Below are 27,883 nucleotides of genomic sequence, written 5' to 3' on the forward strand. Positions count from 1 at the left end.
GGTAACAGGTTCCGAATAATTATTTCCTTCAAAAATCTCACATTTATGGTAATTGAGTGATAACAGTAACAATGTGTGTATAAATTTTTTCATATTAGTTTCACAGAATTAAATGAATCAGAGCATACAATATAAGAGATCATCAAACTCAAGCAAGTGCAACCAAAGTAATTTAAGAAAAATATGTTTTCTATGATCTGAGATAACAGACCTTGTGGACATCAAAGTTAGTTTTGAAGTAATATACAGTTGAACAGAAGAAAATAACTCCAAACAATGGTTTAATGAGAGCACATAACAAAGGAAATTAACAAAAAAAAAAAAAAAAAGCACTGGGTTGTGTTGCTCTCGTGTTCACGGCGCCCGAGGCTCCATCCACGATGCCGCGCCTCACGCGGCATAAACAGATTCTCAAGGTTTGGTATCTGAGTGGACATGTGTGTTCTGGTGCGTTCGACATGACAACCACAAACAGTTTCACGAGCAGCAGCTCCGCGGCGAACACACAGCTAAATAATTCACAGTCGCTGATATGGCGGCAAGCTAAATGATTCATCTCTGTGGCCGTGCGCGAGGGTGAGGGGCGACGTACCTCTAGATCTTAACGCTCTCGGTTCCGTACACGTTGTAGCCTTCTCTGTATGTGGCAAAGTTCTGGGTGTTGGTCGGGGGAGCCGGCTTAAAATTCTGTGCATTCTTGGCCAATTTCAGCCGTTTGGTTTCTTGCCGTGATTTATAACAGAACTCTATCAGAGCCACCATCATGGCCAGCCCCAGCCCTCCAACCAGAATATAGAAGACACCAGCCACATTGCTTAGGCTGAGAGCACTTGTCTTGTCCTGGGGGAAAGTGAATAACATAGTTAAGAGATTTGCAGTGGAGCAGGAGCAGCAGAACAAAATGCAGCCTGTTTCTCTCAAACTGAGCCTCGCATAGCCTGGACTTCACTCAACATTAGCACTGCTTCAGCGGTGAATTATCATACTCTTTGCTAGTGATGCTACTAATGGAAGCTTATGGAGACTAACAGCTACAAGCAACAGAAATTAAAGGTGCTAAGGCTTTAGTTTAGATGAAGCTGTTCTTTCTGTCGTTCTCAGAGGTTTGTAAGGAACTTCAGACTGCCATAGTCAAACCGTTCTCCGCTAAGGAGAAAGAAGCCAACGCTCTATGCTCTATCTTCTGGTGAATGTAGGGTTCTCCCTGCCCTCGGCTACTGAGGAATACAATGGCTTCTGCTCTTGACCATGTAAGGAAGCTGGTCAGTATCGCATAGGTCGACAGCTCTGAAAATCCCTGTCTTTTTTAATTCTCTCAGCGACATGTACGTATACCTCTCATGGCAACACTGTCATACAGTACAGTCAAATTCATTGTAGATGAATGATATCTCAATTGAAGTTCAAAAAGACTAAAAATCAAACCATTTTGCTGCTGCTTACCTACCAAACATATTCATTAAAAATTTGTTCATTAGAGTTTTACTATTTGCAGTTTTAACCCAATGAGCCGTGGACGTAAACCGCTATTTAACCTCTATCCTGTGTTGTTTTGGGTGCTTCTCAGAGGGTTAAATAGTGAGTTTATTACATTCCTCGACTTCTTGTAATGTGCAAACAAAGCCTCCAACCTCATCCCAAAGCAGACACAAGATTGAGAGGACACCCTACGGCGGCCTCGCTGCTCGGAGACGTTAAATTTGTATAAATCATTACAATAAGAGGCTTTGCTTGTTCATCACACCACGGGAGGCCAAAGAATCTAATAGACACATCTAGATGCAAACTAGTAACAACACAAATAAATCAAATTTTCATTAACAGTTTGGTAAATAGAAACAGCAGCATAATGGTCCGAGTTTCATGAATGTCAAGAATGAAAATGAGCAAAAATAGCATTTATTATCAACAACTGTTAACTGCTGTGGTTCATTTTAAATAGTATATTTAAAAGGCACTTTGGCAATTTCCCCACAGTATTATCATTACGAAAAAAAAAGAGTGTTTCTATATTTTTTTTATATTGCATTAAAAAAAGTCTCTGAATTCAATGTCTCAAAAGAATAGGAGTGATTTTGGGGATGCAGTGCCTTGGGTTAAAAGCCACGTATCAGCTGTGTTACAGCTCGGGGCAGAAAAACTGAAATGCTAACAAAAAAAAAAGAAGAAGGAAAAAATGTGTGTAGCAAATAAACAAAATGCATACTACAGATGTTAGAGAAGTCTTGTCTTGCATATGAACAGTACGTCAAAATGCAATTTGGAATCAGTACAAAAGACCTGCAGCGACTGACCTTACTTCCAGAGTCCTTGGTTCCACATTCACCCTTATCGTACCACCATTTGTTTTTCAGCTTGTCTAAGATGCCTTGTTCACTGAGTTTCAATACTGCAAGGTTTACAGGAGTTCTTCACGTGGGAAATAACATAAATAACATTATATTATGTTATTTTATGTTATTCAACTTTTAAACTACTACATACTTTACAAAGCGATAAAGCAGGGCACCTGGCTATTTCAACATCACAAAGAGCAGGCAGTCTACCTATTACCTCAATAGCCCCTAGTCTAAAGCCAGGACCTACCCATATCGCTTTGAGTAATCGGCAGACGCTGTAGACAAGTCGACAAGCAGGTACTAACAGTACGATCTGCACGTCATTGTATATTAACAAGGGGGGGGGGGGATTTGTGCTGGGGAGGTGGGAGAGACCAGAGGCTTTTTTAAAACAAAATTTTTTTTAAGGTATTTAACAAGTTCTTTCCAGCTGGAGCTTTGTCTTAACAAACAGGAAGGAAAAGTAAATAAAAAAACAAACAAAAAAAACATCAAACAACAGAAATGAATTTCTACGTTATTTGTCATATTCATGTCTTGACTAATAAAACAGTCACTACAATGACAGCAGTCAATTTTGGAGGCTTTGCAACGAGTTTCAGATTGAAGCGACTGTGCCCCAAAGAGAGAGCTTAATTAATTCTTATGTGCTCCATCCCTGCATATCGCCCAGAAAACCTTATCTTCCAATTACACCAGATTAGTGTCAGATGAATGTGTCCCAACCAAACTGCAGAGAGCTGCAGGACCAAGCTCAAAAGTATCAGTGGAATAATTCATCTCATATTTGCCCGTAGCGGCACAATCAAACGTTTGACACAGCTGTTTGATATCTCTACAAATTACATTGTGACGTATAATATTGTGCATCAATATATATTTGCATAATATTCTGTTTCCCTAAATTACCTCGGTGGAAAAAATAAATAGTTAAATAGATAAAAGATTGCAAAGCCAGATAAAGATCACACTTTGCAGTCATAATATAATTGTGGATCATTTTGGTTTGGGTCAATCTTTCTTGTGGAAAGTGAAAAGCAAATTAGGAGCAAAGAAAAATAGTGCGCTGATAAATGAGTGACCTGACTACTCCCTGGAAACAATGTCCCCCAAGGGGATCCGCGCAATGCATAATGCACTGAAAGAAGATTACACCACTGTATATCCCTCATAGCCAATCTGGGGAAACGGACTGTGAAGACCAGACCATTGTCTTGGCTTGGAGAGACATTGATTAACAACGCAATTACCCCGTAACATGCTCTGTGTCTGAAACTCAATCTGGGCTGTGCACTGTGTTGTGCCTGAGGGTAAGAGACAGTGCTGCTGACTCTGAGCGAGGGGTTGTTCATGCAGCTGCATGTGCATGGCTGCATGCGTCTCCTGATGTCTGTCGGAGCGCGGTCGCGTCGTGAGCGGGAACGCGGCACTCCCGGCCGCTTCACTCCACCTAAAACCGAGCATTCCCGCCGAGTCCTGGAGAGCCCAGACAAGCCAGGAGGCAGACAGTCAGGACATACCTGCGCTTGATAAGAGATCGATGGCAGCGCAAGAGACAGATGCTTTCAAATGCTCTGAGTGGCTGGAAAGCATAGCAATGTTAGCAGCAACATTGGACAATGCAACATTGGAATAGACTCCAGCAGTGAAACCTCGTCATTTACTAACACATTGCTTCATATGTGCCTTATGCAGCATCGTGTTATGATGTTTGTGGGAGAAAAAAAAAATTAGAAAAACTGATCATGAACTCTTCAGTGTTCACTGCAGTCCAAATCAATACAAATGACAATGATAGCGGCACAATGTACAGGACTTCCAGCCTTCCAGCTGGTCTGCACTATAGAGAATTACCTCCCCTATATGATCACATGTGTGCTGACAGCATAATTTTCTGCAAAAGCCGCATTGTGAGAAAATACGATGCCGCTGCCTTCTTATGCAATTTTATGAAAATAGCACAATGCTTCATGGCACATAATCTAAGTAGCATTACATTAAGTTGTCATGGTTGAGTGGGGTTCCAACACCTTGCACCATTAGCTGGCATAATGGAAAAATCATTCATCATTTAAACACACAAAAAGATGGAGAGATTTAAGGGTCAAAAAGGGACACAGCTGGATTATTAATGAGTTCAGGCAGGGAGTGCATGTACCAAAATCACACCACAGGTGGTTTATCAGATCACCCATTAAAAAGGAATCACAAGTCATTTGTTTAATTAGAATTCTCACGTTTTCGTGCAATGCTTAGTCCCCTCAAGACGCCGCTGTTCCCCTTGCCTCCCTATCGGCCTCGGCTGAGCAGCCATTTTGAGGTTTTTCCCTGCTAAGGAGGATTGGCTTCTAAGCTCATAGGTTTTGGGCCAGAGTCATGGATGTTTTTCAGCTGTGCGCTGAAGTACTGCAAAGCCATATTTTACGGGATTAGCAAAACCTCACCTTCAAATAATGGATGTCGGGAGGTTTTTGGCCCACTTCAGTGCAATGTCGCCGGCAAACAAAAGAAGCCTCCTCTTGAATTACACCTCCATGACTTCATCAACTGGTTTAACTCAGGCTATCAAAGCAACGGAGATTAAGCCTTAATGCCTGGGACTAGATGATCTGCCCAACACATGTGCAAGGGTGGATGAACAAAGCACAACCTTTTCACAGGTGCAAGACAGCCAGATTTACCTGTTCAGCCATTTTTTTAGAGGTTATCGTAGCTAAGATTTGGTCAAAATAAAATAAAAACTCCTATTCTAAAATTGACGAGCTATGAAGATCATGACCTTTTTGTTCACTGTTTGTTAAGCAAGAGCTCCTTACTTTGATCTGAGTTGTGAAACCATCTGGTCAGAGTGTTGGTGAATTTGGTAATCTGCCTTTAGGCAGCAGCAGCAGGCTGGTTGGCCGGTCGTGGCGGACAGTGGGTTAGGTTAGGTTAGGTTAGGTTAGGTTGTGGTCGCTCTATTGTAACAGCCTTGCCGATTACTCTGCACTATGGTACCCGATTGTGGTGACATCGAGGCTGACCTTGGAGTCACCTCCCCCGCTGCCGCACTCTCCCTTGTCGTACCACCATTTGTTTTTCAATTTGTCCAAGAGGCCTTGCTCATTCAGTTTTAAAACTGCCAGGTTAACAGCATTTCTTGAAACGATAAAACATAACTTGTAAGAAAATGCACAGGTCCGTGAGAAATCTAATGCAAAGTAATAATTGTACTAAGCATCATATTAATACGTGATGGTAGTGAGACTACCAGCGTCAATGCAGGGGCTTAAGCACAGAATACTATCTGTTGGTCAGAATGGTCTAGGAAAGGACAAATTGTTTAAGAATTTCAAGGAATACGGAAAGATAAGAGAGGCTCATAATAAGGTAGAGACAGTGTTAAATCTTGGAAAAGGTGGCATGAAGGGTTACGTAGTTTAGAACTGAAGTGTGCGGGATGGGGACACTTGTCATTGAGAAGAAAAGTAACAACAACAAACATCATGCAATTAACATTCGTCACAAGTGACAGCGCAGCTTTTAAAGGCTAAATTGAAAAACCATTGAACTGTTAAATTAAAAGTGACAACACAACAGTCAGGTAGGACAGCACACAGGACAGAAGGAGAGATCGAAGGAGAGAGAAAAGCAACAGTAAGAGAGACATAAATATGAAATGAGTGTTAGCTTTAGCCGTACTCTCTGGACTCGATTGCTCGACGAGATAAAAAAGCAGCTGTCAACACATTCGTAGAAAAATACTGTAGAAAAACATTGATTATCGATTAGCAGTAATTAACCGTTATGCATTCAAAGCTATTGTTACCTCTGTGTCCATAAAAAAAAAAAACACAAAAGAACAAAACAAGAAGAGGAAGAGAAGAGAATGACAACAGGGGGACATCAGGGTAGGTGGAATACTATAACAACATGGGGGATATTGTTATATTATTCCACCCACCTTAATGCTGAGCCTTTGGGCGTCGCCACACCGTAGCCTTTCGAGTCGAGGTTTCCGCCCACTTTCATGGTGTCGCACGGCTTCCGCTGCTCAATGTACTCGTTCATGGTGGACTCGAGGAGAAAGGCAAACTTGCCCTTCGACTTTCGTACCCGGGCTACGCCGTCAGGTGTGGTCTTAACAAACACCGACGGTTCAGCAGATTTCATGTATGACCACATCTTCTCATACACTGCTATTTTGGATCGCTGCGCAGAGAAGAGAAGGGAGAAGAGAGACAGGTTCAGAAGTTATCCCACAATCACGCACCTGTAATGGATTTTGTGGAATTTTTGTGCTTAATGATCGCACGATTTAAACTGGCACATGAAGTATTTATAGACATCTTGTGAAGAGGCTGTGTGATATCTTTAAATACTTCCAGAAAATACAGATGACGGACTCTCAACCGATCATGAGGTACAAGAATTTACAAAATCCATTTTCTTAATCAGCATAAAACACACCCTCCAAAAATGTTGCTTGACTTTCTACTGTTATCAGTGTGAATTACAGTCACAAATAATGTACAGTGGATGCCCTGCAAATTCAGCTTTCACATCATATGTTGAAAAAAAAGAAAATTCACTGCACTCATTTGAAATACTTGCACGGGTTTTGAATCTGATGCTGTAAAACTCAGACCCGGTGACCGAAGTGCCGGCTTACATTTGCAATTCAACTTGCTCAGCTTATTACAGTCATTCATTTCAACAACACTGTTAATGAAATATTTCAGCTGTGACTCTGAGGCAGTGTGCAGGAGAGGCAGTCGAGGCGAACAACAAGGCAACCCATCAAACCGCTACAAAGAAGAGTCTTTTCCCAGTGCCCGGGGTCAGGCTCAGCGAGCCTGTAAAAATCTAGGGGAGTCGGGCACTATCTATAATAAGCATCAATTAAATTATTCAATGCTGCTGGATTTATTTTGGCAAAGGCTTTTCACACATCCCGCATGATCCTGGTCCAAGCAGTGATGAGCCACTGAAGATTGGATTTCACATTAAATAATACGCCGTCATCCACTGAGGGTCAATAAAAAGGCAAAAAAGAAGTGCGTATTTGTGTGGCTACTCAACCACAAATCCCTGCCGGGGACACTTGACTCTGACATATTTTGAGTTATTAGTTCAATAGTGCTAGATTATAATGATCAGCCAAATAATTGAACAGTAAGAGTCCACAATCACAGTAACGTCCAAGAGTAAACCGGTTATCAGGACAAAATTGCGATCATAAAGACGGCGGTTTGGATCTGTGTCGTAAAACCTTTCTACCTCCTTAGACTCTTAATGGTTCATTTTAACAAACAAAATGATCAGACAAGGTGTTTTGCTCTTATGACGGCACTTTATAGTCACGCAGCTGGTATTTTCAAACCAACAATATGTCCCGTTAAACTTGGAGAGGTGAGCATAATCTTTAAGTGCATAACAAATTGCATGCTAGCTCAATTTTCCCTGTGTAGACATGAAGAAGAGGTCAAAAAAACCAAAAAATACTTTGATTGGGTAAAGAAAGAGAGAGAGAAAAAAAGAAAACAAGTTTGAGTTGTTAACTAAAGCTTTATCAAATCAGCCCTTGCTGTTCAGCAAGGATGTAATATTAGCGGGCTCGCTGTGTGTTGCCTTGTTACATTTGCATTTTACCTGTGGTTGTTCAGTTGTGAAGCCTGTACAAGAGGTGGTTGTACATTACTTGTATGTTGGTGTTCCTGCCACTTATAGAATTTACGTCATTATGGGTCTTACACACTTTTAATACATGTGAGATTTGCAGATATTAAAACAGGAGAAAACTTCAACGTTACAAACACAAGTATAGAAGTTGATCTACTAATGGTACAAAGAGAAGATTGTGTCTCACACACAAATTAATACATAAATTATTTAATTGTTTTAGTAAGGCGAAGTGAGTTCCAGATCGCACAAAACGCTGCAAGGCGTTTAGGCTAATAGACAATGTGTGATGTGATTAAAATTTGTGTTGTCTGTGGTTTCGAACGTCTTTAATGGTTTTGAAAAGGAAATGCTAAAAGAGATGCTGCAGTTACAGCGGTGAGACGCTTTCCTCAGCTGGTTCAACGTGACTCTTTCCTCCTTAGATTTTCTGATGAGATATTTACGGCGTTGTGCTCTTTCTTAGGTCTTCCAGTCATTTCTGAATCGTTTCTGTTGTTCTTCTCTTTCCCACAGTTGACTTTGCGACAGATAATCTCCCATATTGTGTTTTCCTTTCTCAGCACTCCGTCCAATCACTCCATGGCAAACTCAAAAACAGGACTCGAAAATTTCCAGCAGATTCTTTCTTGCAGCCATGATTTACTGCACACAGAGCCTCCGTTTGAATGCTCCTGCTTATGCTGTATGTCACTCATAGTATTGATATAAGATGTTAAGCCATATACAGTAGCTCTTGCAAGAACAATCTATTTACTTGAACATGCAATGTAGTGTGTCATCTTTTATACAAAATTTTAGTTACTCAAACTGTTTATGTAAAAAAAAAAAATAAAAATAAGGGAAGTTCTTTCAGTTAGTATTCCACATATTCTAATATTCATGTCAGTGAATGATTTCACCAATTGTGTTTACATGGTACCTTTTGTGTCAGTCGGATTTAATCCTTTACAAGAGAGCAGATTGCTCCATTAACGTTAGCACAGAGTTACATGATCAGGTGTCTGAAATGCACTGAGGAAATGTTTCCAATTTCTGTCAGTGGATCAGTTCCATCAGGCCTTGCACTGTGCTGTTAGCCGTAAGGATGCTGAAAAGTAAAGGATGTGCATATCGACGACATGAATACGGACAAAAATCTATCTTCACCACTGCAACTGAAAAAGTCAATAATACAACAAGACATGTTTGAAATATAGGATGACATGTGGGAATACTGCAAGTCTGTGGATCATTCCCTGCTATTGGCTACATATTAATTTAGAGGCCAATAACATTTTCAATTATCTTATCATATTTTAATATGTTTAAGAGCAGTGTTCCTTTCTGCAGCAACCAGTTAAGCTTTGCCGTATTCTGAAAACAAAGTGACAAGTGTAACGTCAGGTTACAAAGCAGGCATGCATACAAACAGTCGGAATCAATCTGTTTATATGGACTAATCAAATCAGAAACATGGTTACACCACCTCTTCCAATACAATCTTTATTTCAATTGAACAGGGAAAATCTAATCAGATAGAGGTGTTTACATGGCACGATTTAAATCAGATTAGAGTTTAATCGGATTACTAATGGATCTGCTGCTCAGATGAAGTTACAAAGCAGTCTTTTTAACTGGAGAGAGTATCTTAGAAAATGCTGTTTCTTCAGTTTTTCAGGAGTTTAAATTTTAACCATTATTAAAAAAATAAACAAAAAAAACTCAGAGGAAGTAAAGATAATCTAATACAAGGCCCTTTTTGCAAGCTGATGAGCGATATGAATAATAATGTGCATGGACTACTTGTGTGCTTCTGTATTTTGTGTGCATCTAAAACATGCTCACTGCTACACAGGCACATCACTGTCTTGAAATGGTAAAAGGGCCCTTAACAAGAGCATATCCATCCCTAATGCATTTCTATTAATAAACAAAAGCATTAACCTTGACCTCTCGAAAGTGCTTTACTGGCTTTATGTAATCATATACAATTTGTTTGGAGGCATCTGTCACAGAACATGAGGCCAAGGGTGAGGATGAGATGAGACAGCAACATAACACAAATTGAAAACTCTGCATGATGAATGTTCCCTGCTCGAATGGAAATGACTTGAAGTCGGAGTGATTCTATTTTAATGCAAATTTGACGGATGGGTTGTGGGGGAGGACAAGAGTCAAAGTTAGATGTGATGTTTTGGTCGACGCGCTTGTTCGCTGCGTTCGGTCTGCACGTGTCAGACATCATGAAAAGGACGAGAGTTTGGAGGACATTTCCCCAAAGACACAGGGCTCATCTGCTCATCTGTGGGAAAAGCTCCCAACGCCTCTTCAAATGAAGAGAAAAGAATGGATCTGGGCATTGATTACTGACGACAGAGCGTGCTGCCTCAGTGCTTTATGAAGCCAATTCATCAATATCAGCAGAGGCGAAGTGTGACCAAAAAAAAAACCTTAAATAGGCTGATTCTGAGAGAGAGAGAGAGAGAGAGAGAGAGAGAGAGAGAGAGAGAGAGAGAGAGAGAGAGAGAGAGAGAGAGAGAGAAAGAGAGAGAGAAGGGCAGGGGGGGATTTTGATTATTGACTGCTGGCACACAAATGTGCATTCTTGTGGAAACAAACATTCACATACATACAGTAAGACCCCGTAAACACGAAACTGACAGTTGACTCTCATTCCCTCTAAAACAGAATCCTTCACTTTCGGAACCACAGCAGTTATTTAAAATTCAATTAGGGAATAATGACCGCAGAAGTCCATCAGCAATGAAGAGAAAATTTGTTGAGCAATTAGACACTGCCACGAATACAGCTTAATACGTGTAGCAGTCCATCACGCCACACAGCGACCCAGCAGGAACGTGCTGCTGCTTTCTGTCAAGAACATCGTCGGATCACTCGCTCATACATAAGAAAGAAACAACAATCCATGTTTGGTAAATAGAAAATGGAATAGACTTTTGTTAGATGTAATTCTGCTAAAGCAATCACAGTGCTGCTCTCTGCGTAATCACATATCTAAGTAGTTGATCCCAGCCAGGCCTCCTACCTAGGCGACACAGTTACATCATCTGTGTAGGTGTTCCTCCTACAAATCTGTCTGAAGCGGCGAGTTTCCTGCTGTCGTGCATGAAGACAAACTCAGGTCTGTTATTCATAGCTGCTCGACTCAGACAAGAGATGAAAAGAATTCGAGCTCGTCTTGAGAAAAAGGAAGGTTAGAAGAAAGTCAAATAAAACCGGGGAGCCTGGTGACCTATTTTAGCTCTGCTCTGGATGAATATTAAAATGCTACGGAACACACTTTTAGTGCTGATAGGCAACTTGAACTCTAAAATAGGGATTGGAAACTTATATATGTATAATTGGCAACATTTATAATTGTGAAGGCGTGAAAAATAATAAGAAATGATGATTTTTAAATTACTGACATAGATTAGGCAATAGAAATGCAAGAAATAATATATAATATAATATTTATCAGCTAAGATGAAGGACTTTAAAATCAAAATAGTTACGTCCATCGCATGAAACAGACGTGCGTCTACAGGATGTGTCTAATTCAGTTGCAGTTTATATCTCCCATGAGGAAATCAAGGAATGGAAGAGTCAAAGTAGTGTATAGGAGCCCACTTTATCACTAAGACTGATTAAAAAAGAAAGTTTAATTGAGATTGCACTGAAGCTTGTGGAGAGAGGTCTTACTTGGATTTGCATAAGTCTTGCACTGTCTTGTTATCTACAGAAGATTTCTTTGAAGTCCTGTGAAGGTTTTGACAAAAACTTAAGGAGACCATCAGTTTCTGGTCACTAGCTGCCGACAAATGCCGAAGATGATATGACCCTATTAGTCTTTAACAGTGTGCCGTATAGCTGTCTTCCGATAAAATGCTCATTGGCCTGTAAAAAAAGCCTTTAACATCTTCACTGATGCAGGAAGGGAAAGTAAGTCAACAGAAGTTGGATTCCCGTATCTCGTGAAGATTATTGCTGGATTCTGCTGTTTGAGATTCTCCAACAATGTCATTAAAATGTCTGAGAGGAGACAAGTGATTAAAGTCCAAAGTCAAAGAAATTGACCTCTCAATTCCAAAAAAAACCACTTAATCTGTATTGATTCAGAATTACGCAGCATTTCCAGACCTCTGTCCGCTGCCCTTCGAACCGCTGCCTGTTTTTTATTCTTCTCTCGGCGTTGCAGGCGGCTTTCATTACAGCCTCGTCCACATTTGCTCCACTGCGTGTATATCTAAATGCCATCTCCAAACAGCCAACACTACATTTCACTCGACCTCACTTCCCTCCCATTTTGTTGGTAGACAGCAGCGCTTTCCTTCAATATCCGACATGCCAGGACTACCTGTATCACAAGTATGCAGAGATGAAAGTTTAGCCTCTGCGTACTTTGTTCTTTGTCATTGAAGTTCCACATGCTACACACTGAATACTAATTGCTCATCTTTGAAGCTTGTTGCTGGACTCCAATGGCACCTCCCATGCCTGCTGTTGCTGCTCATCTGAAGTTCGACAGGGCCCCTCTGAGGATGTGCTTTCCCTCAGAGGTTATGCCTATCTTGCATTAGTCACTTTTGTCAGCGTTCTCTTTTATGCAAACAGGCTGTAATCTTTACTGAGGCCTCCCCTTTACTCTGCACTGTACTGAAACACAAAGTGACAAGAGCTCAGGGAGTTGTGCTACAATGTGCTGCATATGACTGCAGGGCAACCTCAGGATTTCTAGTGTAAATCTCCAAGCTGGCTCTTCTTCATGCAACCCTGCCCTAATGCAGGTCAGCTCTGTATAAAATGCTACTTATTAAACATTGTGTTGGGCCATGCAGAAGCTATAGTGTCTGTGCCACGATAGCTGAGACGTGAAATTGATTTTCATGCTTAGTAAAATGCATTGGCGGCTGCACTCAAGCTGCTGTTGCCATTCCCACCTCACCTGCAGATCAGTAAGATGCATGATGGTAGCTGCCGAGGCCCAGAGTAATGTGTAATCTTTTGAGGAGAACAGAAAACAATGCCGTGGTCTCATTCCTCTGTGCAATTATCATTCTTTCATTGTTACACTGTTCAATGAGGTGCATGAAGGGACAGCAGTGTGGTTGTCTTTGATGGTCTCACCCCGGTCTTTACACGTAATTAAACAGCCACATCAGCTCATTTTATCATCCCAGCCATTATTACCATCCAGCCTCTCCTTCAATGTACATTTCTAAATGTAACCGAGCCAAGCTTTTGGATGGAATAAAACCTCATCAAGAGGATAAACATGGCCTCGGTGGTGCAACTCGTCATTTTCTAATCATCCAAAACACAAATATCCAACTGACTGCATGAAACAATCCATGACAGGAATTAGAATGATGAAACAAACCACAGTGGTGCTGTGGCGCATGACAGCTGCTATGTTGAGGAAGAGCAGCACAAAGCTTGAAGCTATCTCGCATTGTCTCAAGGTAAAGCAACAGACAGGCTGGAGACGGAGAAGGAAAAGGGCGCCCAAACAAGCGGGGTAGTCTGGGGAAGAGGAGCCAAGAGTGGGCGAAGAGGCACTGCCAAACGCCTAGAGCCGCTCAGGCTTCCATCGGGCACGTCAGCAGGCTCCCAGGCCAGCTGTCCTAGTTGGTTGTGAGCAGCAGAATTGGGGCTTTTTTTTTTATATGGGGGGGGTCTACACTAAGGCCTTTCTCTTTGAAAATTCCTCCACAGCTTCTGCACGTTGTCACCATCAAAAGAAGATACACAGTGATGAGAATAGTGTCACTGTCAGATAATAAGCCGTATGTCCAAACTGTCAACTTATCAGGAGCTAAAAGGAAAAAAAAAAAAAAATAAAACCTGTCTTCGAATGATTTCATATTCCAGAAAAGACCACGGCATAATCTAGCCAATATTAACACATGAAAACCACCTAAATGAGAGTTAAAGGATTTTTATGGCTTGTTTGGATCAGCAATATTCACAATCCACATATCCACTTTGGCTCAGGAAAAAAAAACTTAAAAAACAAAAACATAACTCTTTTTAGCAAGTATCTTCTTCCTATTAGAGAACCTAGAAAATAATCCAGGTGAAATCATAAAAAATTTAAGGCCACCAATGTCAGAGATGATGACATATGTCTTGTTTCAAGCGTTGGACTTGATTTAAAATTTCCAGCTGGCTGATGCCGTATGGATCTAATTAAGCCTGAATGCATTTCCTGAAAAACAGATTTGAAATAGAACTTGAGCTCCTATTAATCAATGTTTTTTTTTTTTTTTTTTTTTTCTTGTCAGCCCTCTACAGCTTTAATTAAAAGTCTCTTCGAATCGCGGTTCACACATGTCATTTCCTATTTGAAGTCCCGGGATGTAACTAATACACTCATTATACAGAACACGGGAAAACCGCCACACTTTGTCCACTTCTGCATTGTTCTACCAGCAGACCTTTGCTGGCTCCACTGTCACTTCATCTGTAATTGGCATCCATCTTGTCTTCTACACAAAGAAACCAAGCCCTACACTTCATATACACCTGTGCAGGATCGCCGATGAAAGAGGGGAATGATGATAGGGTGTTCAGTGGAGACTAAAGCGATGCCGTCAAGCAAAACCTATGCCACCTTCCCCTGAATATGCAGCATTATCTTCACAGTACACAGTCTTTTATAACCAGCTCCTAAGAGTTTACAGTCTATACACAAAAGGGTTTTAAATATCAAACTCTGCAGACGCTATCTTGTCCCTTTTTGTCTGAGAAAACACGGACTTGATTCTGCATTTTGTTGTTGTGAGCAATTCAACCCAGGGGTAATACAAATGAAGTGCTCTCTCTGCCAACAGACTGCAGCTGTGAAACATATGAATTGTTTCTCTCCTGCTGATGAGTAATGAGGGAGCGCAAGATAAAAGACTGTCATATTGCCTTTTCACCATCACAAGCAGAGTGCTGTTTCATTAATTCTTTTTCGGCATTGAACTGCTAATGCAGCCGCGCCACGAGCGGAGACGTCAATGAGTTTCACAGCAGAAGCTCGATCGCCTTCTAGATTCGCGTCACTGCTTCGCTCCTGCATGATGAACGTGACGCTGCCTCTTGGAATCTCTGCACCTCAGCTTCAGATCCTCACTAATTTTTAATTCAATTGCCACACGGGTCCCTCATGCCGATGGACATAGTGCTTAATCCATCGAAAATGTCTTTGAGACCGCTCGGTCGGCCCTACAGGGCTCTTCTTCACCAGCCGCGGTCCGCTAGCTAATTATGCTGCGTGAACTGACCCTTCTGAGTTTGGGTTTGATGCGGGCGCTTTGATTAGCCTCCCATTTTTATCACCTCTGAGTCTTCCACGTTGTTATCACGCTTTCTGCTGACAGCCCCGGTGCCTCAAGGTTGCACGCTGCAGTACTGCTGCATAAATTGTGTGTCCGTGTCATAAGAGTTCAAGAACCGCTTCTCTGTCAACATGCCTCATTTGGAGCAATCTCTCGGAGGTCAAGAGTGCTTTACTAAAGGTACAAAATGGAAAAACTACAAGGAGGAGTTGATCAAGGACATTATAAGGAGCCGTTTTTATGACTCAGTGCGACTGAGTGCCAAAAAGTTAATCCTTTACATTATTTGCCGTCCGAGCTGAAAGGAAAGGAGCCACCGGTTGATTAATATGGTGCTGTGTGTGTGAAACCAGACAGTTTTCAGACGCTCACTCACCCTAAAGAATTCTTTTGTGGAGCCTGAGTCCAGAGTGCCATATGCTATCTCTGTCTGCTTGGCCAGATCTTCAGCGCTTTCAATAGGAGAGACCATTCTTTCCACGGTCAGGAAGGCAGCCAGGTTGGCTGTGTAGGAGGAGATGATGATGAGGGTGAAGAACCACCAGACGCCCCCGACAATACGGCCTGACAGTGACCTGAAACAGAGGGGTTGATGAGAGGGAAACATGGAAAATGTAATTACACCGTGACACGTGGTGCCCATCAACCCGTTAAGATCTACCAGTTGTGTTTAATGTACAGTAATCAGAATGTCGTTAGTTAAAACAACCTGGTGCTGCAGCACTGTAAAACAGCACCAGTTGTGGAAAATTCACCTCTTCTTTAAATGCCAGTTAAGCAAATACAAAAAATTTATAGACATTGATCTATTTTTGTTGATTTTATAAAAGAAACTTAAAAAACAGATTATACATCCACAACTGTAATAAATATGAAATCATTCAAAAGCTTCAAGTAAAGAACATCTAAAGGAAACTGATAAGAATTAAAGATGATTTTATGATTCTGTAGCGAGTCACATATCATCGTGTGCAGACTAAATTTTCACGTCATGGTCTATTTTCCCGCCTACTCGGGTTGTGCTGTCCCCTCCCGGTGTCTACTGGAGCAAACCCACCTGGGCGAGATGTCACAGCCCTGCTGCATGAAGGCGCCCAATGAGAACCAGAGGGAATTGAAGATGCCAAAGTCATTGGGAGGATCGGGGGGAGTCTGGGGGTCTTTGGTCTCGTCCTGTTCTTCCAGGTTCCACTCATAAGGACTGAACCGACTGACCAGAAACAGGACCACGCTCACCCCAATATAGGCAAACACTATACACATCCAGATTTCATAGGCCAACGGGTCCAGGAAGGAGAAAACGCCGGGCTTGGACTTTTGAGGCTTCTTTATCATAATGGAGATGCCCAAGCTCATAAAGGGCTTGGAAAAGTCTATCACCTCCTCTCGAACCAGAGTAATGGTGAGAGGTGCAACGGCTATATCTGCTCTCTGGAAACAGGAACATGCACAGCAAGTGTTAGTCATGACCTGCTTAGAGAAACAGGTCACTTTTAAAATGCATGTGTGAAATGGCTGGAGCTGCAGAGGGAGAGTAAAATCATGTTTTTATCACACATTTTGCACATCATTTTCAGAAGTGAGCCACCTCCTGCCACATATTGAAAGCAAACAAAAAAGGTAAACATGAGAAAATCACAGTCATGATCTGGGTTAGTCATTTAGTCCATTTGAGAGCAAACCAGTGAAATTTGTCCAAATATTATATTCAAAGGTATGAAGGGGACAAAGCCCACAATTCAGAGAAGCAGCTTGAAAACTGTCCAATGAGCCAGAAGGATAATTGAGTTTCACTTCTTTACAATTTTGCAAGGAATGTAATTCGCAAAAAATACAGTTGGTTCTAAAGAAATTAAGTTAAGTTAATTAAGAAAAAAAATACAGTATCTAAAAATGCTTCAATATTTTACTTGACGAGATTTTTTTTTTTTTTTTAACCCCCACTGGAGACAAAAATGTTCAAAATTAAATTCTGAGAGGTACTCGAGTGAAAATAACTGACAAAACAATCGACTTTTCAAGCACATCCTAATTTTTTTAACAACACACTTGTATTTTAAGTGTGTGTGTGCTGGAAGTGTTAGAAATCACAGATTTCAAGCTGAAGCTTATTTGGAAATCATCAAGCGTTGGCTGTGTGTACTTTATCACAAGCCTGTTTGCTAGATTCCCAAAACACAGCTTATTCTGCCATTAGTATTTTTTTTTTCCCAAGCTGTTTCTCTTTATCTCCCTGGTTTGCTCTGATGCTTCAATCACATTATGTTATCAAAACACATCCGTGGAGGTGGTGCTGCCTTTTTAGAAATCACAATGGGTTCTTCTGTAGAAGCAATGCAAAAATAATTAATCATGTTAGACAGTGTTACTGAAGCTGGTGCGCATGTGATTAATTAAATAATCACTCCTCTTCAAAGCGGCCCCTAAGTAAAAAGACAATTCTTAGTAATGTGCTGTGTTGCCCTTTTATGTCGGAGCTGAGAAAACATTGGATTGAAGCAGAAAATGAGGCAGAAAACGTTTCTTACAAGGTCAGACTGGGAGCAACACAAATAGAGCCAATAAACACAACTGTTTTCTTTACCCTGTCAACACAGCATTGTGACGGGCTATAACCATTTAATCCTTGTGCAGGCGTAAGCAGCACTCAATCAATGGTGAGGGAAACAAAGCAATAAAGTGCAGCCTCAGGCCTAACCTTTAAAAGACAACTAAAATCAAATTAATTTACTGGTCAAAAGGTCAAAATGTACAAAACTATTAGTCCCGGCCCACATGCTGTAAAATTACAGGGCTGGAAAGACTTGACAGTGATGTGACTGATAATTTTTTTTCTTTTTTTCTTTTACCTTCCATCTGCTAGGAGTGGACTTTTCCCATTTGAAGGATAATTTGGTGGCGATCGCACATCAAACCAGGCAATCTCTCAGCCTGATAGTTAGGAAATTGAACAGATGAGGAAGCCTAACCCTCATGCATTTTGTATTTGGCCCCTGTTCAACTATTGTGGCCTTCGGAGAAAAGCGGCTGCAGCGAGGAGGTGGGCTAGAGGAGGGGGCGGGGGGGGGGGGGGGGGGGGGGGGGGGGGTTAATTTAGGAATGCTCGAGGTGTTACGAGAGCTCGGGCGCTGTCAGATGTAAAACACGGCATGACCCTCGGCTAATGTGAGAGGTTCAACCTTTATGGAGCGCAACACATATGGATGTTGTTGTTCCCAAACCGCAAACCGCCATTTAGCTGTCGATTCTGAGGCCGATTTTCTCAGCTGTGAATTTACAATGTGGCATATTCATCATACACATGAAACATCGAACATAATTACACATTCACTTCAAAGGCGTACAGTCTTTCATTCATCAAAGTGATTACAGTATGTTTGCCATATGGACTTATTGTTTTCATGTACCTACCTCCGTTTCCACTGCAAGAAAGAGAGAGCGTTCTAGGCTAAGCAAGAAGGATTAATTGCAATGAACAGCACTGAGAAATGATTTCATTTTCTCCGTCTCAAGGCGATCACCAACTCCCCAATGCTTGAGGCTGCGTTTGACAAATTCACTCGCAGCTGAGCGTCCGCACACAGCATTACACTTTGAACTGGGCAAAAGCTGATGAGTTCACAACGGGTTGGTGATAACCTTAAGACAGAAAAATGAGATCTCCTCTCATGTTGAAGTTCCTTGCAAACTGTCATGTAATCAGTGAAATCGAGACTCCCAGTACTCACCCCGTAGACCAGTTCACCCACCATCCCGTTCCACGTCTTGGTGTCAGGGTCTCGGGCTCCGTACTTTCCATCCATTACTATAGACAGTTTGTACTTAATTCCAACATGTTTGGCAATCTCAGATGCTAAATCGACGCAGTAGCCTTCATATCTGTCATTCCCCTCCAGATGCATATAATTTTTCTTGTACATCACATAAGGAGCTTCCTGTTGATTCAAACACACGCTGGTTTATTCACTCCCATGCCTTCGCACGGATTCAGTTATACAGAAATATGCAGACATGCACCCATATGTGTTCGTGCACACTCTCTCTCTCACACACACACACACACACACCCACACTCACATGTACTCACAGACTGAAAACATTATAAGCTGTTTTAACCACATCCATGCAGTTGTGCATTCACAGGATGCCCTGTGAATGCACAATTATGCACTGATAACAGCAGCGTGATCACATGGTCGCACAGCCAGCAGACACCGAGCCCAATGTGCCCGACCCCAGTTTGATCCAAAGGGTGCAGCTCTGGCATCGTCACCAATGGTCATTGAATAGAGACAACATAGATTTCCATAACAGCAGGGGGTAAAAAGTCATTTCTCCAGGAGAACACAGAAGGCCAGACTGACTTTTGATAGGGTGGGAGTCATTGAGAAGGTGTGGGTCAGCACAGGTGGGTGTGGATGGGAATGGGGATGGGTTTCATAAGTAAATGCCAGTGACAGGAGAGGGATCAGAGAGTGCCCATACTATCCCAACATATTCAAGCACATTGCACTAATGCAAAATTTAAAGGCTAGTTCATTCCAAACAAAAAGGAATCAGATGAAATAAAAAAAAAAAAACAAAAATAAACAAAAGAGCCAGTAATTGCTATTCAGAAAAAAATAATGCAAAAAGTACTTTATTAATAATAATAATGATTAAAAAATGGAATTAAAATAATCTATATCAGGAGAGCAGGAGCGTGCTAGTTTTACTCTCCTTTCCAAACCGCTGAAGCTGCTCGTCTTTTCTCGTACTGAGCACATCATCATCATCATCATTATCAAACAGTCTGACTGCTCGGGAGAGCAGGCATTGTCATTACAGCCACACACAATTAGAGTGCAAGTAGGAGAGCAATGGTTTGTTTGTTCTGTGCTGAACGTATCCCCTCACCTTGGATCCACTGAATATTTCCCTGTAGTTTACACATGTTTACCTCCCGACTGTATTTCTCATCTGGAGATGTGTAACGTTTCTGCTTGTCTATCGGGCGATGCTTGTTTATTGCTTGGAATACAAATGAAACTGAATGATTTCAGGAGAAAGTTATCATTTTCTGAACATTTTTTCCTTTATGATTAAGAAATGTTTGCAAAGGATGAGATACTTGATCAGGCAATTATAGCTCTATTGTGCAGTCAGTAAATACAGTTGCAATGGTTGCTGTCGAAATCTCCTCATACATTTAGCTGTGTTTATACTATTTATGGAAAATAAATCTACAACTTGTTTCATGTTTATCATCCTACAGACTTGAAAAATACCAATAAAATAATCCTCTTTCAGCACTTTGACAGGAAGTTATGTATACTTCAACACAGAACACACGGAAGAGCAATGCAAAATAGATTGGAGAAGCAATAACAAGGGAAAATACCACACCTTCATATCCCCCTCCAATACTCTTTATTTTGCTTTGCCCTGCTTGGAACACCATTGCAGTATCATTCTGTGGTCATTCTGCGGCCAGTCTATCCCAAGTGTCATTGAACATTTACTTGATGAGGACAGACAGGTCTACTTACGTATGCGTTTGTATGCTTTTTGTAATTGATGGACTCAACCATAATCATTTATACCATTATTGTGATGTCACTGCTACGACAGGCCACTGAAGTATGGAAAATCAAAATGCTTTGACACCCACACAGATACAGTTGAAACACTCCCCACGGTCGGACCGACTGTTTCAACATGTAGTGAGTGGATGGAAAGCAACACAAAAAAGATGTGGTTCTACCCGCCCAGGACAGAATGTATCACTCATTGGAATCAACACCATGACCTTGAGTGGCAGAATAAGTGAAACATTTAAAACTGCATGGAAAGTGTACCATAATAGTAGTGACCACAATCGTTCGGTTTTCCACTGAGGAGTCGTTGGAGACCTGCGGGTCCATTATATTTACAAATCGCGTGTACTCGTTCCAGTACCCAATCTGCAAAGAGAAAAGAGTGGTCAGTGATAGAGGCTAATCAGTTCACTATATAAGTGAAATTAAGTGTTAACTATTAAGTGTTACTGGCAACTAAAATGACGCGTTGCTCATTAATACAGCAAACTCCATTTCACAGAGTCCTGCTGCCTCCGCCCTGAAGTTCAACCAGTACAGATGCGAATGAGAAAAATCCAATAATCACACCAGAATAACATAAATATCCTATTAACCTAAGCATGGACGACAGAGTTTATGCTCCTAAAATCAACATGCAGTTAAGTGTTATGATTACACCGATATCACTGGCTTCATTGAGCAGTTCAAACAGCCGAATATGCAGAATCCAATCACTACGGTGCAATATATGAGCATATGGCTGACAACTCCACTCCCTCCCACCTTCAGCTTCCCAGGTTTTGTAGTAAATAATTGATATTCGGGCCTGTGAACTGCACACACATTTAATAATTTAGCATAATATTCCAGTGGCTCGACAGTTTCTCCGCCGCACAGTCCTGCTAATTCGGTTACTCTACATTCTGCTGTGCAGATGCTCAAGTCAGACCAATGTCAAGTGTTTGTTTGCCCATCTGAAATAATGGCCGCTCTGGCTCACGATGAAACATGTTGCATATGTTGTTGCCAATAGTCTAACTGTTGCTGGCGAGGCTTCCCCCCTTCACATCTGGTCTGCATTTATTTATTTATTTTCGCCTCAGATCTTGAAATGTTTCGGACACGCAGGTGTACAGCAGTGCACCGAGTCCCTGCACCAAATGGAGGCGCTAGAAAGCAGCACATTTCTCAGACTTTAGCACCAAACAGTGGTTACTGCGGCGGTTGCAGTTTTTGCAGACTTGCCAGCGTTGGGAAATGTTTACTCCCGGCTCTTGTTCGACAGCGATATTTGAGTAGCGCCGCTCGGGGGAGACGACTGTTTGGGATCTGTGCTGCGGAGAGCGGCTCCAGAGGCAACGTCCTGGTTTCACCCCAAAGCAGCTGGGACAGATATCAGCCCATACATCACCGGTGACAGTCCCGGCTAAGAACCTTCATCCTCTAACTGTCACTGGGGTGACTCGGGCTGCAGGTCCTGACAAAGTGCCGTGCCCAGCTTGTCTCATCTTCCCTCGCTCCCTCACTCTCCCGCTGACCTCCTTTTCTCCATCGCTCTCCCTGCTTTCTCATCCTCCATGTAGCGGTGCGGGAAGCGGCTGCAAGGGGCTATGCTATATGCTAATTGAAGTGTGGGCTTTGGGAGGCAGGCGGCATAATCACACATCATATCAGACTGAGCCCACACTTATCCGGCTAACGAGAAATTCACAGCTGTCTCTTGGAACTCGGCGAGGTTAGGAAATAAAACCAGAGGTCGTCATATGGTACTGTTTATAACGTGAATGTACCACCGGGAATTACCATTTTGAAGAGGAGCCAGAGGAATTCTTGAATCCCCTTTACAATAATTGGTTATTTGAATGGTAATTACTGTCAGCAGAGGGCCAAAAAAAAAAAAATCATATCTGTGCTGTCCCACGGCAACGAAATAGTCTTATATCATTCTTTTGATAGGGCAGTTTTAGCTATCAGATTGCGGACTGAGTTTGATTTGTGGGGCTTGTAATGCTCGGAACAGCTCATCAGTGCTGCTAAGGAAGGTAATAAGGAAGCTGTTCTCTGCTGTCCTCACATCCCTGCTGTCCCCACATGAATGCAAAAACCCTCCGTATAGATTTTAATAAATGAAATAAGAGTTTTTTTTTTTTTTTTTTTTTAAAAGAAGAAGTGATTTTCCACTTCCCCACACACACCATATTTTGCTCCATAACAGTGAGGTTTCGCGGACCTGAACATGTGGTCGATACGTCTTGCTCTCCAGTATAGCCGCTAACGATTATTTAAAATGACTTTTTTGGCAGAACCCCACATTTTCTGACAAGTAATTAACCGCAGTTTGATGTGTGACAGCTTTTAGCAGCGTTTTAATAAAGACTTCCTGGATCAGCTCGTGATTTGACAAATGATGGATGAGAGCTCAACGAGGGCGCTGGTCGGTCTTACCTTTCTTGGCCCACCTGTTTTCATCTCATAAACATCTATGGTGTAGTTGGTCCGGCGGCCATAGTTATCAAACTGGATGTTCCCGGTCATACCCTGAACTTGGACCTGACGGACACACACACACACACACACACACACACATAGAATGTACAACAGTCATGCCTTTGCATATATCATATAGCTGCTATTAAGGTGCTCGTGTCCATGGAGCTGCTAGAGTGCACGTAGTCTGTTAATCAAATGATGAACTGGATACGCTTTAATAAAATATGTAGTTTTATGGTAATGAGGGCCTGGATTTGAGTGAGCGCTGTGCAGAGATATCTGGAGGCAGAGGGAGGAGAATAGCTTTTGCACTCTCTTCCCTTCTCTCTGTCACTTTCCATCTTTATCACACTCTCGCTCACTATCTCTGCTTCACTTCTTCCAGCCTTTTCTTTATTTTTCAACTTACCCCCCCCCATCCCTTCCTCCCCTCCCTCACCGTTTTCAGCGCTCTCTCGATGTCTATGCCCTGGCTCCACGGTACAGCGGGATTGGCCAGACAGTCCCCGGCGCTGCCTCTGCGAGAGACGTCCACACGCTGGCGCCGCAGGTACCTGAAGGCCTCCGCGATCACCAGGATGGCGTCGTGGGTCAGAGCTGAAGTGTACTGTACGGAGGAAACACAGGGGAGAATAAAAACAGCAAAACAAAGCAAACAATAACAATGAAGCACAGCGGAACACACAGTGACACAAAAAACATGGCGGGAGGCAAAAAGATAAGATGAGACGACTGTTTTTGTAGTAAAGCTGTTAAAATGAGAGCGTAAAATTGGGGCAGTCAGCGCCTGCAGGTCAATTTGGCGTGGCTGCGGTGCGTGTGAGCTCTGACGCTTTGCTTATGATTAAAAACACGTTTGATTAGACGGATTGGAATGGAAAAAAAGCCGGGACTATCTGGGGGCTGCGACCTCTTTCAAAACTTTTCGTGCGAATGGGAAGAAAGGAGAGAATTAACGCCTGAGTTTATCTCTCACGCACTTCCCCTGCAACTTCGTCTGACCTTTTCACCACTGAGGGTTGAGCCACTTGTTTGTTGACCACTGCACCATGACAAAATCTAATTAAATGCCATTCAAAATCCATTTCTTTCTTGATCATTGTTTAATTAGATGTAAATTGAAGCTGCAATATAACCTTGGCTTGCAGTGCCTATCAATATATCGATTGCTGTGAGAGATGCAAAGCAAAGGACGGGGGAAGCGAAGGGGTGGGAGGACGGGAGAATGACAAAGGCAAACAGAGGATGAGAGGAGACGAACCGATAGAGAGCACTTCAGAAGGGATGATCGTTACACTCTGCATGCACAGTGAAAGGCCTGGCATGCACGGTACCTTCAGAGGAGCGTTTCGGGCTTCTGGGAATTCTCTTTCATCTAGCCGCTCCCAGCGCTGCATAAACTGCTGCACTATCGGGTTCTCAGGGTTGACTATCTGAAACCCTGAAATGTTGGCTCCACCGGCGAAGACTTTGTCCAGGCTCACATTAGAAAATCCCTGTGAGACAAAAGAGGGAAATTGGAAAGGAGGAAATTCACATAACTTGTTTGTCTTTGAGGTTTTTGTTTTTTAATATAACCTGGGGCAAAGAACCACAAAATATTTGCAACTATTCTGGCTGTGAGCAAGGTGCATTTTATTAAAAAAATCCTGTGCCGCACGAGAAGCCAGCATGTGTTTGACATTACACTGAGGCTAATGTTTCTATTCACACTTTGTGGTGTTACCCAAATTCATTTCCAGATAAACAACCAGCCAGTAAGTACTGCGTCATATCATGTAACATCAAAATGTTTCACTTGAACCAGCTGGCCTACTTTCATTCAGCAAAATAACATTTTCTAATGCATTTCGAAAGCCTGTGCTGTTCCAGCTGCTTTTAAATTCCCGTCTTCACCCTGAAGCCGTGACAGGTATTTCTTTTTATGGTCAAATTGCTGTTTTTTTAAGTTCAGCATTGTGTCATGGTGTGCAAGGACATGTGTCTGACTGCTGCATAATCACATCTTGTGAAGTCAGAGAAAAGGCGGCGGGGGATCGCGAGCGAGAGCAGCGCCGGCCTTCACTTTCAAACTCCCATGCTAATACCACGGCTAAGTGTTTCTTTCCTCAGAGTGTGGGAAAATAGTTTAAAAACATAACTTAAAAAATGTGTTTATTGATTGCCCAAGACTCTCATTTACATTTTAGCAAGAGGACTTATGAAGACATTCATAGGAAGCATGACTGCGGGAGTGTTTTAAGAAGAGCAGGCAGTAAATGTAAGAAGCCCTATATACATATATAGGGAGAAAAACAAAACACACACAAGCCAGTTTTTCTTTTTCTGATTTCATACAAAAGCCTTTAATCCACTTATTGTGCGTGCACATTTCAGCTCACGGCTGAGACTAAGTTCTCGCGCATGCAGCAAAAAGAAAGTCCCACTCGCTCTCGGGGGAGCTCCACGGTTATTACTCACAAGATTGGCCAGAATGTAGTGGTAACCACGACTGTTCTTCCCCAGGGTCACAACCTATGGGAGGAAAAAAGAAGAAAAAAAAAAACCATCAATACAGCAAACCACCCATGAGATGAGAGCTAAGAGCTGTGGCTGTCGCGAACGGCGACGACAGAGAAGTGCGGCGGCGTCCTGCAAGCGCACACAGGATGCCACAAAAGTTTAAACAGAGCAAAGTCTCCTGCGGAATAACAAAAGAAGTTAGAGGAAGTGTTCATTAAGGAGGAATACATAATGAGGGAGAAACAGGAACAACGTGAGCATCCTTGAATATTCTGCTCACTTTGAAGTCATTCATGATGCGGTCCCGGAAACTGCTGGACAGAAGGTGGAAGCTGGAAAAAAAAAAAACTATTTCAAAGGAATGTACAGTGAGACAGTAAGATGTAGATCTCTCTCCCCGCTTTGAAAATATCACACCTTTGGAGCATAACAGCATGTTTCAACCCACGCGGCTTGTCTGAAAATAGTAAGCGGTGTTCTAAACCATTCCATCACTGTGGCACTAACCATATGCTGCCTTTTATTTCACATTTTCTTCCTCTTTTTGTTCTGGACCTGCAGATAAATCCAATAGTGAACGTAGCTTTCTGCGCATTACATGCCCGACGAGGCTTTTTCCTCTCCCTTTTTTTTTTTTTTTTTTTTCTTGACCGAGCCTCATGAGGTCTGTTATTTATGAGGTTGCAGTCTGTTGCCAATGGACTTCTGAGCTGCTGCCATGCAGGAACTCGTCATCCGCGTCTCGGTTTTCATCTGCGGTCTACAAACACGGCAACACAAGTTTACAGCAAAATCAGCATGTTTGCACATGTCCTGGCTCTGTCACAAAAACAAACTGTCAGTTTGTCATCTTTTGGTGTGTGTGTGTGTGTGTGTGTGTGTGTGTGTGTGTGTGTGTGTGTGTGCGTGTGTGTGTTCAGCTGAGGATATGTCAGATATTTGTTACTGTGGATCATTTACAACATTCCCGCTGAGCAGGAGAGCGTGATGAAAAGCGCTCGTCTCGAGGTGAAAAAAAAAAAAAAATCTTTGAAGAACGTTTTTCGTTTTCTCCCGTTTCATCGACGGTCACGGCTTTTTAAATTCACCTACGCTAATTTCCACCGACCTCGCTGCACTTGAAGCGTGGCAGCCCCAAACAATTAACCAATCTCGGACCGAGCGCCCTTCAAAATTAAGTAAACCACTTGTTTCCCCCTCCTCGTGGACATCTGAAGGTTGTCCACGAAGGGGGGGGAGAGACGGTATTGTTTCTTTTCACAAAGCGCGGCGCACGAGGGAGCACAAACACACAAAGCCCTTCACTCAGACTATCAAGCTGCTCGGGCGGGTCAGCGTTCTCTGACAGCCTCCCCATCATTAAGGCTTTAAAGTTCCCACACTGCAGGATGTCAGACAGACGAGCAGCAAACCAAGAAAGTGAAAGAGAAACAAAGGGGAAATGAGCTGATTATAATGCAGAAAATAGCTGGAGTGTGCTTTTAGGAACCGTCAATTTGATCCTAATGACAGACACATTACTGGGGGAAAAAAAAAAAAAAAAAAAAAAACCCTTCAACACTTTTACAGAAGGTGGAGACTAATTTATGAATGCTATTTAAATAAAGTGAACGCATTTGGAAAGTTTTTTTTTTTTGTTTTGTTTTTGTCCAAACTACCAACAGTAATAGTCACAGAAACACTGAGGCTGATCAGGCTGTGCAGGATTTTGTAGGGTTTGTAAATTTGCACTCTTTGTGTCGCCTTTAAGCGTTATTGTGTAATCTTCAAAAAGACTGGATTAGTTTTTCAGAAATCCAAACTTCTTCTATCACAAAAGTGATTTTTTCATATGGATGATTTGGCTTGTTTTTAGCTGAGATTTAAGATGAAAAGCAACCCACTGTAATATTTTTCAACAACTTTAAACAGCACTAATTTGATGAAGTTTGATTTGCAGATCTTTCAATGAGGGACAAATAAAGGGATTAACCATCAGTTAACTACATGTATTCAACCCAAATGTCAAGCTTTAAAATTCACTCCA

At 42.1% G+C, this 27,883-nt stretch overlaps 1 protein-coding gene across 4 annotated transcripts in view; it reads right to left on the reverse strand.

Annotated features, from left to right (window-relative positions):
- LOC115399484 (glutamate receptor 3-like) overlaps positions 1 to 27,883 on the reverse strand; it is an 85,586-nt gene that overhangs the window by 1,963 nt on the left and 55,740 nt on the right. Inside the window, exons 5-16 of one of the 4 annotated variants that reach the window (XR_003932651.1) lie at positions 25,816 to 25,869; positions 24,690 to 24,851; positions 23,795 to 23,962; positions 23,311 to 23,415; positions 21,145 to 21,249; positions 19,036 to 19,242; positions 16,365 to 16,738; positions 15,684 to 15,882; positions 6,283 to 6,530; positions 5,363 to 5,477; positions 2,295 to 2,409; positions 729 to 840 (exon numbers count right to left, since the gene is read on the reverse strand). Coding sequence is in view for 3 of the 4 variants with exons in the window: in XM_030106902.1 (XP_029962762.1) it covers positions 595 to 840; positions 2,295 to 2,409; positions 6,283 to 6,530; positions 15,684 to 15,882; positions 16,365 to 16,738; positions 19,036 to 19,242; positions 21,145 to 21,249; positions 23,311 to 23,415; positions 23,795 to 23,962; positions 24,690 to 24,851; positions 25,816 to 25,869 (1,983 nt within the window). In the remaining variant the exon portion in view is untranslated. Of the gene's footprint in view, positions 1 to 592; positions 841 to 2,273; positions 2,410 to 5,362; positions 5,478 to 6,282; positions 6,531 to 15,683; positions 15,883 to 16,364; positions 16,739 to 19,035; positions 19,243 to 21,144; positions 21,250 to 23,310; positions 23,416 to 23,794; positions 23,963 to 24,689; positions 24,852 to 25,815; positions 25,870 to 27,883 lie in introns of those variants that run through there. The other 3 variants (XM_030106902.1, XM_030106894.1, XM_030106915.1) reach the window with 3 other exon arrangements.

The sequence above is a fragment of the Salarias fasciatus genome, chromosome 2, assembly GCF_902148845.1.
Source record: "Salarias fasciatus chromosome 2, fSalaFa1.1, whole genome shotgun sequence".
NCBI lineage: Eukaryota > Metazoa > Chordata > Actinopteri > Blenniiformes > Blenniidae > Salarias > Salarias fasciatus.